The sequence below is a fragment of the Phalacrocorax carbo genome, chromosome 8, assembly GCF_963921805.1.
Source record: "Phalacrocorax carbo chromosome 8, bPhaCar2.1, whole genome shotgun sequence".
NCBI classification, from domain to species: Eukaryota; Metazoa; Chordata; class Aves; order Suliformes; family Phalacrocoracidae; genus Phalacrocorax; species Phalacrocorax carbo.
In genome coordinates this window covers 2,638,910-2,653,434 of record NC_087520.1, presented here as the reverse complement: position 1 = coordinate 2,653,434, position 14,525 = coordinate 2,638,910, and the positions used below count along the sequence as shown (strand labels likewise).

General features: G+C 48.0%; 1 protein-coding gene across 4 annotated transcripts in view; it reads right to left on the bottom strand.

Moving 5' to 3' along the window:
• Positions 1-173: 173 nt before the first annotated feature.
• FNIP1 (folliculin interacting protein 1) overlaps positions 174-14,525 on the bottom strand; it is a 71,910-nt gene continuing 57,558 nt past the window's right edge. For all 4 annotated transcript variants that reach the window (XM_064458300.1, XM_064458299.1, XM_064458302.1 and 1 more), the window contains 7 exons: positions 13,494-13,640; positions 11,383-11,552; positions 7,505-8,930; positions 6,971-7,139; positions 4,922-5,119; positions 4,428-4,543; positions 174-3,416 (listed from right to left, as the gene is read on the bottom strand). In XM_064458300.1, coding sequence (XP_064314370.1) covers positions 3,338-3,416; positions 4,428-4,543; positions 4,922-5,119; positions 6,971-7,139; positions 7,505-8,930; positions 11,383-11,552; positions 13,494-13,640 — 2,305 coding nt within the window. In that variant the 3' untranslated portion in view covers positions 174-3,337. The remainder of the gene's footprint in view (positions 3,417-4,427; positions 4,544-4,921; positions 5,120-6,970; positions 7,140-7,504; positions 8,931-11,382; positions 11,553-13,493; positions 13,641-14,525) is intronic.

The following is a 14,525-nucleotide window of genomic DNA, read 5'->3' as shown; positions in this document are numbered from 1 at the left end:
TTAAGAGACCCTAAATGAAACGGCTGCAGCACCTCCGAGTGCTCGAAGCACGCCCCGAAAGGACGTGTGATGGGAGATGGACAGGCGTCAAAAGCTTGAGATGGTGACGGTTTACCCACTCGCCAACTCTTGTAGAACGAGTATAAAAAACGGACAGAAAAATGTACGGGGAGTAAATTGACATACTGTATTTATTGCACAAATTTCCCCTAAAATTGGGAATGGTTATTATAATACAAGTGCACATCTTGGGAAATATATACAAAACCAGAAGAGATAACAAGTATGTACATTTTACCCAGCATTTTACAAGTACCACCATCTAAATAATTTAGAGAAAGCAAAAAAATTGTCATAAAACATCTATAATAACTAATAGGGAAAACATACGCAAGGTGTAAAATCCTTTCTTTTAAATAGTTTTTTGTTCTTAGCAGCCCAGTGTTCGCCAATTGCAACAAAACCAGATTTGCTCGTTTGCGTGCCTAGTACGCGTAGCTTTCAGCCAGAAAATTAAGACACGTTAATGGAGATTGGTAATAGTGGCAAAAAGAAATCAAACGTTAGTTTTCTAGTCCCGTAAAACCAAGCGCGATATACCGTTTAAAAACCAATGCCGTAGTCCTGTAAAAGATCCCTTCTCGCATTATTTGGCGAGCACACACACGTACCGCATTGTTCACGTACCCTAGGCGTTACCTTACAGACTCACTCCCCGTCACGCGAGGGCTTTGGCCGCGCTGTGACCACAGCGGCGCGCGGGGACCCGCTCGGCGGGCGGAGGGCGAGGGCACCGCATCCGCGGCCGCCTCGTCTGGGACTAAACACATCATTACGACGGCATTAACGGGTTGCGTTAGGCAGAAGACAGGGGAGAAGGACGCCACCGAACAACCCCCTTTTTCTCCTTCTCAGGTTAACGCTGATTTTAAGCTGTGCAAGGGCCTTTCTTGAGAGTCAAACCCCTTCCAAAGCAACACCCACAATTCGCCTAGTAATGGTTAAATGGAGGAGAAGATAATATTTCTGGGTAAGGATGCGTTCGAAGCCCAGTCCTGGGAGGTGCCAGGGTCGGGGGGCGGCGCGCCCCAGCTATTCGGGCACGTCCCGGGGCTGAACCCCCCGACGGAACCTCCGCAGGGGCGGAGGCGCATCCTCGGGACCCCCAGCCAGGACCACAACGCCGGCGGTGCCGACATCGTCAGGCTACAACTGCAAATCTATGTACAACGTTCAGAATCGTAACTATTGGCTACACGACGCGTTACAGCAAAGAGTTAAAAACCCACGTTCTGAGCTCAATTCCTAGATTTCATTAAAGACGTGGTTACACAACCGGGCCCCTACGTTTTGTGCTCATTCCAGAAGCCAGATGTAAAATAACTGTGTGGTGCAGAAAGGACGTTTGAAGAACAGGGGAGAAACAGATCCTTAGGTCACATATTGAACCCAAGTTTCTTCCCTGCAGCAGTCAGCGTCAGGTTTTATATACAAAAGAGTTTCAGATGACACCGCCTGCATTAACGTTTGGTTTACTTACTAGCGAAGACTCAGTCCCACATGGAAAGACATGTGGGTTTGCCATGTAGGTCTTCCCTGGAACAGAGCCTTAGCTTACAGATTTTAAATATTACTGAAAAAACAACCACTCCGGGTGAAATCCTGGCCCCAGCCAAGGCAGGGAGGAGAGTTTTGTGGTTGGCAGCGGTGGGGCAGGGATCTCTCCTATTGTTTTCAAGTTTATCAAATGGTTAAAATAGATTCGTATTTAAAATAACTCTGCAAACAACAATAGCAGGCGTGCGAGACTATTGAAAAGATGATTACAGAATGACGTATTTATAGAACTGTATCTCCTACTTCTGCGGATAATCCACGAACTCCAACGTACTGAACGTAATCGGTGAAAACAGAACCTAAAAATCAGCAACGTTAATTGGCTGCTAGGACAAACACGCAAAGAGAAGCCTATAACGAAGTGTCCAGTTAAACTGAGGTAGTAGAGCCTTTGAAAACATCATCCACCTACCACTGTGTATTTACATTACTTACACCGGGTTGGGTCCATCAGCTATTCGCACAACTATCGTATATACAAGGAGAAAACAGCGATGGCTGAGACGAGGAGAAATGCTGAGAATAAAATAAGCAAGAGTTCCTGCTGGTAATTACCCAAGCGAGTAGAAAAGGGATTCGAGTCATCCGCATCAGGGGCGTGTTTGTCAAAAAATCATTTTGGTATCGCTACACTTCGGTGTAATCTGCCTTCGTCTTTTGTAGGGTGGTTTTAAAAAATACATCAGTTAAGTTACCTGAGCAATTAAGGGTAATAGTCTATCCGTTTTTTTTTTTTCCCCAATGCTTTGGTACAATTATTTCTAGTTCCTTCCTTCAATAGCTGACTGACTGCTGTAAAAAGAATGCGATGTTGCAAGAGCATTATAGACCCTAAAAGAGTCAGAGGTAAGAGTCACGTCATTCTGGGGAGCCCACGGGGAAACTAAACCAGCGCTCTCGTCAGACTTCTGTTTTAACGTTTTGATTACGTCGTGGAAGAAAAGCATCACTTAGTATAAAGCAACATTTAAACATTATAAACATTTAATACTGGTTACAACGCCCGGCCAAGAAGGAGAATCTCCATCGCTAGTTTGTCTGTTGGCCTCTTCCTCCCTCCTCCCCCCCCGCTACTCCCTCTCCCCAGGAGAAAGATCATAAATAAATTTTGGAGCTGAGTGTCATTAATAAGCTTTTTACAAAACAAACCAGCCACCCCCCCACCCCCTCCCGCCAGCCCTGTTCTTCCTCTGGGAAGCATCCAGAATTTGACTAGGACGTGAAAAAGTAGAAGTCGTTTACAAATGGTTGCAGCTCGAGAATTACACATCTTAACGAGATCCTTATCAGTGGAAGCCGGCCTGAAGACAGCTGCTGTGCTCTCTTGTGAAGTTTATAACTGGCGGTAGCATCATATGTTTCTCAAAGCAGTTCTTCCTCGCGTTCCCCAGTATAAATTACAGTTAGCCACTGTGGCAGAAACTGATTAAAAAAACCCCCCGATCTTCAGCTTTTGCTGAAATCTTTGCGTTTCTGTGTTTGAAATCGCGGGCTTACTCGTTTTTTCTTTCTTCCTTTCTTTATCCTTTTTTACAAATGACCAAGCGGGAGAGGAGAAGTCTCCGACCGCTTGCATAACGTGCAGTCACGCACGGAGGTGCTGCAGCTCAACGAGCAGTTTGGTTTAGCTCCTTCAAAGAGAAAGGAGCCAGAACAAGTTGTCTTCCACTTTGTTTCCAGAGGGGGGGGGTGGAAGTCAACGTCTGTGGCCTCTGGCATTTTAAAGCAGTATCTGGGCAACATACGGAGAGTGAGTGCTTGCTACAGCTGCCAGTAACGGGAGGTCGCTGGATTCGATCCTAAAAGGAAGCAGAAGAGTCGCATTTAACCTAAGCCGACACGTAGCTGGGCTGAACGCGTGCGTTAGTAACCACAGAGCCTGCGCAGGCGCTGGCGCTCGGGCCGTGAGCGTACGCAGCCCCGAGGGGCAGGACATTCGTCAAGGAGAACTGAAGCCAACGGCGCTCCTCTCCCAGCACGGCGCTGCCAGCTGGCTCCCGCGCTCCGGCCACCAGGCTGTTTCTAACATCCCCTCCAGACGCGCCTGCTCCCGCCGACGAGCGGCGGCGGGGTGCTGTCAGCGCTGCCGTACCTCCTACCTGCCCGGCTCGGCGTGCTTTTGGCTTTCACAGAGCCAACAAACTGGTGAGGAAGCAGGTGGAGGGAAGAAAACCAGCAGATTCCTTCCTGCCCTCAAAGCAAAGGGAGCAATAGTTGGGGGACAAAGCGCGGGGGCAGAAGACCAGGCTAAACTACTTCTGCAGCTACCAAGAAAGCCCTGGCACCATCCCGCAGCTCCCCCCGCTGCAGCTGCTCCCCCATCTCCAGCTCCACACATGCTCCGTGTGCCTTCCTGCTCACCCTGTACTCCTCCTGCATAAAAAGATATTCAGAGCCTTCCTATAAACACCCCTTAAATAGCTTCTCTGCCTGTGCCCCACACCCACAGAGAGGTATTATGTGCCTTACATGACACAGAGGGTGTTTTCTGCCATGTAGGGAAAGTCAACCTGGAGGAATCAGGTGCCCCACGTTGTTCAGTGATGACTGACCAGCTAAGGAAGGAGTCTGATAAGCTCTGGAGTGCTGAGCCCATCTTCCTGCCCGGAGGGAAGAGAGAAAGGCTGGGGGATCCTCAGGATCAAGCAATGGCTAAGGAGAAGCCTGCGGCCATGGGTGATTTATGCCACGCTATGGTTCCAGTCCCACATTTAGGAATCCATTTTACTGCGCTTAAAACAAGCCTAGGCGGAGGATTTGGCACCAGGAAACCCAGGGCAGCACCGCTCGGAGGAAGTTTGTGATCGTACCCCAGCACCATGCCCAGCTCCTTGACGTGAACTCTCATCTGGCCCTTGAGATACTCGGACAGCATCTTGCTTTTGAAATAGAGCTCCTGCAGCCGATCTTCCAGGTGCATAACACACTAGAAAGCAAAGGGAGTTGTGTCAGGGAGAAGACAGCGCTATATCCATGCCGTGGCCAGCCTCAGAGCAAAACAGCACAGCCCCCATACGTCTATTGGCCGTGTCTAGGTGAATAATTACGAAGATATTCACTGGCACGGCTCTTGCTTTTTAGCAGAAGCCTTTGACTGCACGTTAAATCAGAATTAATGAGACGGTTGTCTCGATTACAGAGCAGCGTTTAAATGGACAGCTCAAACAGCTGCACCAGGGGGTGCTCTGGCTACTAAAATGTGGCTACGGATAAATAACCCAGGCGGAGCCTGGCAACCTCTTTAACCTACGAAGTGAAAGGACGCTTTGAAAACATCGCCCTCTCGATTGTCATTCATACTTACGAAGTTTGGAGATAAATTATGCTTGTAAAGCTGAAGAGTGGAATGAAGCAGGTTGGAGACAAGACTCGAGACTAACACTTCTTTTCCCAGCTTATTATCAATCATTCGTCTCTGGCTACTGGCCACTTGCACTGTCCATTTGTCCGTGTCTGCAATAATGCAGACGGCTTCTGCAATGGGTTCATCCAGAACAGGATGCTAGAAACAAAGAACGAATAGCACAACCCTGAGAATGACCGACGACAACGGTCTCTTCACGAGACGCCGCCGCCCTGGGCAGCGGGGATGGCAGCCCAGACACTGCTCCATCTAAAATACAGTAACGTGTGCTAACGTTGCGTTCCATCGATTAAAACCAGAGCTTTACTGTAAGCGAGGCACAGCCTTAGGGTAGTCGCTATTTTACATTTCCTTCCAGGCTTGGAAGCCTGTCACTGGCTGGCAAATCTTTTGATACTTGATCTAAAGAGTTCTGACGTATCTAAAGTATCTTTCAAATGCCTAAAACTGGAAGTACCCAAACACCAACTTGCTGTTCAACATGGCTGTGTTAACGAGGTCGGGTTTATTCCCAGTTTCATGGGTTTCCCTGTATGGGAGGGCCAGCAGAGGGAGTCAGGAACCAAGACTGCGCCCAGCTCCTCCGTCCCCTTCCTTCCAAGCAGCGTTTCACCTCTCTAAAGCCATGGAGGTTTCAAAAAGGCAGTATTTGGAACGCCACTGCCCTCCCCAGTGCATTCTTTGGGCTGGACTGTTAGGAAGCAGCCCTTTCCAGAGAGTCCCGGCAGGGACTTCACACAGGGCTAGGGAGCAGTTGTTATTTTACTTGAGGATAAGCATATACAATCTTGCTCAGTCATTTCGTATCCTCTCCGTCTTTAACTTTCGCAATTGAAGTTTAAGTCTGCTGATGGACGTGCACCGCTATTAGGCTGTATTTCAGATAAGTCTCTTTCGTAGCAGCTACCTCACACTGCCGCCTCTGTAGCCTGAAGTTCAATTACACTTCACAAATGGTTTAAACATTTGGCCTAAAACACGCTGGCTTAAAACGGTGCCTAGAACAGCCGTGCAGGGAGCGAAACTGCCCCCCACAGGGCCGGGCACGAGGAAAGGGGGGGAACGGCCGCAGGAAGGGTAGCCGTGCCTGCGTAAGGGGCGATGCGCGTCGCTAATCGAGAGGTGTGGAAGAGGGGGAGGTTTCAGAGGCTCCCAGGCGAGCGCTCAGAGAAGCAGACTGCCTGCTCACCAGTCCGTGTGCGGGTCTTTCCCCATTTCCTTGGGAATAAGCTAGAGGGGAGCAGAATCACGCTGTTCAGTGACAGCCTGCTTTCCACTCCTCTCCTGGTGACCATAAAAGGTGTAGGAAATACCCAGCCATGCCCCAGTTCATCTAGGGAAAAGCTTCTGTGGAGAAGAGATGGTTTCGGGCACACAGAAGTATGAGGTCCCTCGGGACAATTATCTTTCTATTGGTTTCTCCTTTTCCAATGAAGCCGGCGCTATCGGACGCTTTGACTATAGTCTTAAAGAAAGAGTAACGCCCCCAAAACACTGAGCATTCCTGATGGCTTCCCCGCAGAGAGCCCGTTCTGCCCCACGAGCAGCAGCACCTCGGTTAGCCGTGCGCGGAAAGAGGCGGGAGCAAAGGCAGCTTCTGCACACCCACCGCAGCAAGGCTGCGTGCCCGGGAAGAGACGCGCAGCAACCTGGGCGTTTGGTCTCGTTCGACTTCGGTCCACCCTGTGGGCACGGAACCGTCAGCAGGCTGCCCTGCCCACAGACCATGATTTCTCTACAGCTTCGCACAGAGACCCCGCTTCCCAAGGGCACGAGCCTCTCAGCCAGCTTCAGTGGGAGTCTAGCTTTTTGTGCTCCAGATTTGCAGTGAAAACCCCACGTTTTTCAGATACATTAACGGAGAGAGGAGAAAAAATTGGTGACTTGGGACTGTAGAAGCCTGAGACAGTAAATATTTCCACTTCCAGCTTCAAAACATTTGCCTTTCCCTACTGCGACAAATACATTTACCAAATATAGCTTAATTACCTGCACAGCATGAGACAAATCTGACACCAAACAGTGCCTCAGCTTTTCATCGCTTCCTATTCCTTGCAAAACAAAGTCAGGGACGTAAGAGGAACAGTAGCCACCTAGCAAGGATCGTCCAAAATTGGCGATACTGGGCTGGACAGAGTTCACTTCAACTAATTTTGACCTGCAAGAAAGGCATATCAGAGAGATGCACAGTTATAACCAACAAATTCAGCGTTACAGAGAGCTGGCATTTTCATATCTATCGTATCTCTTCTAACTTCCCTTTGAGCACTTTGTAAAAAGAAAGGGTTTCGAGTCAGTTTTGCAGTCAGCGCGTTGTGGAAGAAAAGGATACGAGCCACGATCGCAAAGCACAATTAGTATTTTTTTCCAGACCACTGATCTCTCTAGATTCTTTTACAACCAGCAAGCTCAAGAGACGCTTTTCCACCCGCTGATGCCAAGTTGGGCTACGTTCCTCCAAACACATGACACAAGAAGAGGCTCTATCTTTTTTAGGCTCTATTACTGCTGAACAGCACTTACCCAGGGAAGGGAATCTCATATTCTTCTGCCCAGTCTTCTTGCTCTCCTCCATAATAGTTACCGCTTGGTCTAGTTAGATCGTGACCTGTATCCTCACTTTCGCTGTCACCCAGGGCACTATCTGAACTCTCATTTCTTGGAATGTCCCAATCAATTCCCGGGGCGACTTTTTTCTCTACGTTTTCTCTGTCCCCATGGGGGACGCGAATAGAGATTTTCTCTCTTTGGTCCTGCTCATTAAAGCAGTTTTTGTAGGTCTCTTGTCGAACAGAGTCCATAAATTTACAAAACTCACTAGGCGGTTTGCTAGTCTTTGTACAGAGCTTTTTAGAAAACTCTAAACTACTGTTGTGAGCAAGAAGGTCTGGAGCTGCTTGCCCTGGAATATCATCAATAGTCCGGGTTTCAACTGAACTGTCGTCAGTAAAATATTCGTCAAACAGACTCATGCTCTCGGGGTTGTATGGATTGGGATTCCAGCTCTGATGCTCGCTAGCGACTTGAGGAAAGGGTTCAGCTGTCCCACAGTCTCTATTTTGGTCCTCGACAGTTTGTTTAGCTTCACAGTTCTGATCAGCAGACACTCCTTCCTCCGTTGCGGGCGGGCTGTGATGCCTAGCAATTTGTTCCACTACTGCCTGACTTCTGAGTTCGATGTCTGAATCTGGTGACATGGAATCTCCGATGAGGAAAGTCACCTTTGTCTGAGCTTCGGCAGCACTGCAAGGAAACGCGTCGCAGAAGAGCTTATCCGGCGGCTTCTTCTCCACAGCAATACCAGGTGACCTTGTCACGCCGACCGCCTGGTTGCCTGATTCCAGCGAGTCTTCGTTCCTCCACACGTTTGCTGTTGGCTCCAAACCAGCCTCGGTCACTACACGTTTTTCTGGTGAAGCTGACCCCGCGCACACCACGGTCTCTAGTTTTGTGTCCAGGCAGGGTCTCGATTGCTTAACATCCACAGCATCTTCCTGGCAATCGTCAGGAACAATAGTTCTGTTCTCATCCGAGGACGTTTCCAGCTCTACCTTAGGAGTGTTTTCCGCGTCTTCTCTCTCTTGCTGTGAAACACCTTCTATGTTTTGTGCAAGGGAAATCGGACATTTGCAATATTTGCAGCTACAGTTAGAAGTTCTCGTTTCTTCAGACTCCGTCGGTAGCAAGTTGCCCCTGTTCTTGTGCATTGTGACAAGCACATACTCCGATTCTTCTACTTCTCCTTTCTCCAGCGTGGTGGTTATAACAGTTCCAGGCATGACAATGGCTTCATCTTCCCCATTTTCTAGAAGATGCGTCTCTTGAAGTTCAGAGCATCTGATGAAGTAAGTAAGGAAATAAAGCAACCTCTGTACCAGGTCATGCCTTTTGCCAACCACAACTGTTTTCGCTAATCTCACAGGCGATCCGATAGCCCCATACAGGTCACCTAGAACAGGAAATAAGACAGACCATTATTTTGCATCTTTAAAATAAATTATTCTTCTAACAGGCAATTGTTGCGGCCGGTTTTCAAAGGCCAGGTCTACAAGAAAAATACTGAAGCAGAAGAGCGAGGACAGCTATGTTAGTATTTTGTTTTCTATACAGAGAATCCCAAAGATGCTGTTGGCATCGTATGTAAGGTGACACGCTGGTCAGGGAGACATCTGATCTCACATATTAGGGAGTATTCGCATCACCTAACCTCAGTGCCTAGCTCTGGAGGCTCATCTCCTGGGTTCCTTATATAGCCACGGGAGAGAGGAGGCATCTGCTCTGAATTACCCTGGACAGTCTGCAAACTGGGCTGAACTTTTACCCACCGAGAGAAGGCTGTGAGGAGACACAAACCTATGCCAAGAACGGGGGCAAAAGATGACAGTGGCGGGTGCATAGCTGGAGCCAACCTTCTTCTCTTCCCTCTCCTTGGAGCTCTACTACAGGTTGGATGGGTTGTTTTGACCGTACTCCAGATTCACCTGGGAAAGTGCCTGTGCATGGGTTGTTCTGGAGGTATTAGGGCACTGCATGAATGCAGGGATGGATGGACAAGGGACCCAAGAGGTCTCCAAGGCCAACCTAACCACAGTGGATCCCTTGAGTCCAGTGAGCTCTGAAATCAAGTCTTCTTGCCAAGTCCCTGGCCATTCCTGCCTATACCAGAACAGGGCAACCTCGCAAACCTTCCCCTTCCCTAACCAAATTCCATGAGAGTTTGCGTGCAGAGCAGGACAATCCGACCGGAGTAGGAAGCTCGTCTCTTCTTCTCTGCTGAGCAATTAGAAGACAGTATGACTAGCTACTCGATCGACTGGGCTTTGAGACCTTACCCCAGGGGGTTGCCTAGTCATAATCTCCTGTACTGTGTCACTCCTTTGCCTCTTGTGTTGAGAGTACATTCATTTCTTACCAAAAGATGGATTTCCTTGATTTGCTCTTTCCAGAACCAGGCTTATTGACAGCAGCATCCCAAAAAGTAAAAATTGATTTTGCTTATAGAGGGAGGACCAGATGAATTGTAGAATCCCAGAATGGTTTGGGTTGGAAGGGACCTGAAAGATCACCTAGTTCCAACCGCCTGCCATGGGCAGGAACACTTTCCATTAGACCAGGTTGCTCAAAGCCCCATCCAGCCTGGCCTTGAACACCGCCAGGGATGGGGCATCCACAGCTTCTCTGGGCAGTTTAAAGCCATTACCCCTCGTCCTATAACTACATACCCTTGTAAAAAGTCCCTCTCCAGCTTTCCTGTAGGCCCCCTTCAGGTACTGGAATGCTGCTATAAGGTGTTCCCGCAGCCTTCTCCAGGCTGAACAACCCCCACTCTCTCAGCCCGTCCTCGTAGGAGAGGTGCTCCAGTCCTCTGGTCATCTTCGTGGCCCTCCTCTGGACTCGGTCTTACAGGTCCATGTCCGTCTTATGTTGGGGGCCCCAGAGCTGAATGCAGCACTGCAGGTGGGGTCTCACAAGAACAAAGCAGAGGGGAAGAATCACCTCCCTCACCCTGCTGGCCACGCTGCTTTTGATGCAGCCCAGGGTACGGTTGGCCTCTGGGTTGTGAGTGCATGTTGCCAGGTTACGTTGGGCTTCTCATCAGCCAACACCCCCAAGTCCTTCTCCTCAGGGCTGCTCTCAATCCATTCTCCACCCAGCCTGTATTTGTGCTTGGGATTGCCACGACCCACGTGCACGACCTTGCACTTGGCCTTGTTGAACTTCATGACGTTGGCATGGGCCCACCTCTCAAGCCTGTCAAGGTCCCTCTAGACAGCATCCCTTCCCTCCCAGCATCTCAACCGCACCACACAGCTTGGTGTCACCGGCAAGCTTGCTGAGGGTGCGCTCGATCCCACTGTCCGTGGCACTGACAAAGGTATTAAACAGCACCGGTCCCAATACCAGCCCCTGAGGAACGCCCCTCGTCACTGGTCTCCACTTGGACATCGAGCTGTTGACCGCAGCTCTTTGAGTGTGACCATCCAGCCAACTCCTTACCCACCGAGTGCTCCATCCAGCAAATCCATGTCTCTTCAATTTAGAGACAAGGATGTCGTGCAGGATGGTGCCAAATGCTTTGCACAAGGCCAGGTAGATGACGTCAGTTGCTCTTCCCTTGTTCTTCACCATCACCAGGGCAGGTGGACCATAAGAGACCTGCCATAGATGACTGAAGAGGGCTTTACTTTTTGGCTGCCATTTTCTAACTGATCACATCTTAAGAAATTACAGCATATATAAAAAAGTACAGTGACCACCTCTATGCTTGAAATACGCACTTTTGTCTCATTTTGAATAAGAAAAAAAAATTAACTCAGGGGGAAGTAACAAGCACACACAAAAACCACCGCGCGCGCACCCGTTGATGTAAAGCTGTTGGCTTAGAGATGTTTGCCACATACCGAGCTGTGCCCACAGTGGGTTGTATGGATGAGTTTTGGCCAGCATGTCCACGCTCTGGGAAGAATGCTTTTCCAGGAAGATTCTTATAGGCGGCTGGCCATTCGGCATGACGGTAGGGACCCAGGCCAAGTGGTTAGTCAGGACTGCGGTCAGTAAAGCTGGTAAAAACCTGAAAGCAAAATGTTCAACACCATTTTTTTCCAGGTGCACACCAGGATGTTCAGCTGACAGCAATTCTACAGTCTGTATGGATCAAGGACTGCAGAAATAACCTAACAAAGTCAGCAGAGATCATCCCTTCCGTCTTGGTTCTTCGGGGAGAGAAGAGAGGGCTGTACCTTCCCTCCCACCCCTGCAAAGCTCTTTTATTAGAACACACATTTAAAGTGAGATGAAATATTTTAAACTTGTGGCATCTCAGTTCCTCTGTTCGGCAATAATTATGAGACTTCCTATTTTGCAAGCTTTATGTTGTAAAATATCTCAAAACCAACTTACATTGTTCACTGTAAGAAAACGGTGGCACTGTGTGGCCTCCACACTCCAAGAAGGAGACCCCAAACCCTTAAGATCTCTGACTACTGATGAGAAGGAAGGCTATTGTTACCAAACCTGTAAAATAACTAGGTGCTGTAGTCTTTCATCTAACTGTTAGGCAATTTCAGCACATACAGCCGCTCCTTTTCAAAAATAACCCCCCCAAAGTTCTGTAGCTGAGCCAGAAAGGCTGCGTCCTTACACTGGCAAAACAGTTTTCACTAACTAAGGAAGTCAGGTAAAAAAATGTGCTGAAAAGCATTAAATATCTGATTTATTGTAATGATAGAGCACGGTTTCTGCTCCGTGGAGGGAAGACTTTCCTTCCCAGTCCCCTTTCCCGGCAGGAGGAGCGTGCAGAAGCACAGCCCAAGAGCCTCCCGCACGCCGACAGATGGTGCTGGCGGCTGCCGCAGCAGCTCAGGTGCCCAGGGAGGAAAACAGTCAAACGCCACTGAGCCTCAAAATAATGCTATCTGAGTAGTTCACATGCATCAGGAACCCTGCAGCTTAAATTTAGCCCCATTTCCTCACTGGAGACAGCCAAAGGAGGAAAGGAGACTTAAAACTGGATTGAAAAGGATATGGGGCTTGATTTTCCTCTTGCTTCCATCAGTGTAAATGTGACTATATTTAAAATAAAGCAAGCAAACAAACCATAATAAATGACGATTTAAATGTAGCCAAGATGTACAGGGCTCAGAACGGTGGGGACCAAAGGGGCTAATCCCAGGAAAAAGCTTCCACTGCTGTGGGAACTGGTCGTAAGAAAATACATCTGAACCCCTCACAACTCCCTGTGGTCTCTCCCATCGTGCTGAGGCAGGAGAAGGTGGACCACGCTGACCGCTAACTGTCACCCTCCCATCAGGGGGAGAGAAAAGATAACAAAGTTGGCGGCAAAGCTGGAAGATGGCGAGCAGCAGCCCCTTCCCTGGAGCTAACAGCTGGTCTTTCAGTGCCATTCCCGCTCAAACTTCACAAGTTTGTGCTCGTTTTAGGACTTAAATGGAGCCAAACGCTTTAAAAACTTCCCCTATTTATGCCCTGGGGAAAGAGGATGAAGTGTTGACAAAAGAGTAAATTTATCAGATTCTCCCGAGTTTATCAAGAACATTCTCTTTCTCAATTTCTAACAACCGCTCACGGCTTTGCCCTGAGGGCAGAAAGGTGAGTACTAATGAAGCACACAGCTTCTTTAGTGGCATTTCACAGAAGTCAGGTTTAAGAGCAATTTGTGGTCAGACAGTATTACAGACACGGCTCTTACTGAATGTCTAACCTCGCTCATCATATGATAACTGATTTTGAAAGGTAGATTAATGCATTTCATAAGGTATGTTCACCCCCTTCCAGACGTACACACCCATCACGTGCTTCCCATGGACAGGTTTCAAATGTTTAGCCTCTACCAAGATTGAGAGGATTGTGGGGAAGCAGCATTTCATGAGATACTTTCTTTTTTGGTTTAGAAATAAGATATTTACGGATGGTCTTTCGATTCTTCGATTACCCAGATTGAAGTGCAAAGGCATAAACACAGATGTCATTTAAAAACTTAAATCCACCATACTGGTTTTTAGAAGCATTTTCCATCAAGAAAGTGAATTCCTTCATGAAGCGATGGCAAAGCTGGTTCTTTTCTGGTGTCCCCGACATCATAGTAAGCCAGACAGGCTCCCCAATCCGCGGCATCGTGTAGAGGTTGCAAATAGTTGTTCTAGAAAACAAAAAATCCGCACGATTAAATAACATAACGAAAGGCAGAGATCCCTATTCGAAGGCTTCACTGCAACGGTTAGTTCCAGCTGTCATTTCTATCAGAAACAAAGTTTCTCTCATCAACCATTACCCAAACCATGTTGTTCATTAAATAGTATGAATCCACCCTTCCACCTCGGAGAGTTAAGGCCCTTCATGCACGTGCCTGAACCGATCCCGAGCACAGTAACCTTTGCTGTCAGAAGTCAAGAGCTGCCCCGTTCCCAATGGAGAAGAAATGACATTTTTTTTTTTCCAGTTATCATCTCCCTGCTTTCTACTTCATTCAAAACATGTAAATCCTCCATAGTTCTGCTTGATTTATGACTAGGGCAAGTTTATGTGACTTGTAAAAATACCTTAACGTCCTCCTTGCTTTAAAAAATATCAGTATATCTCCAGGCCGAACCCACCAAGGTGCGGATTTGTAGAGAAGGGGGCCAGGTTACTTCTTTAGCTTTAAATAAAGTATATGAGGGTCAAAGTTGCCCCACGCTTTCAAGGACTATGCAGCTACCCACATCCTTTTTGACTCTACAGAGGACAATAAATGTATAAATGAAACTTTGGCTCTGCAGTAAACCACCAGATTAAAATCCCTCGGATTACTGTTAAACTCCTCTAAAATCTAAACCAGATTATAGTTTTAAGTGCAATGCCTATGTTATGACACTACGGGAACCTGTATTTTCAGCACAGTAAAAACATAAGCCTGAAAAAAACCCAGAACAACAAAGGAAATGACCGATCAATTCAGGTTTCTCCCCACCGAATGCACTACTTTTTCTATACGAGATCTTTTTGTTTTACAAGACGAAGATTTACATTATCCCATTATCCCTAG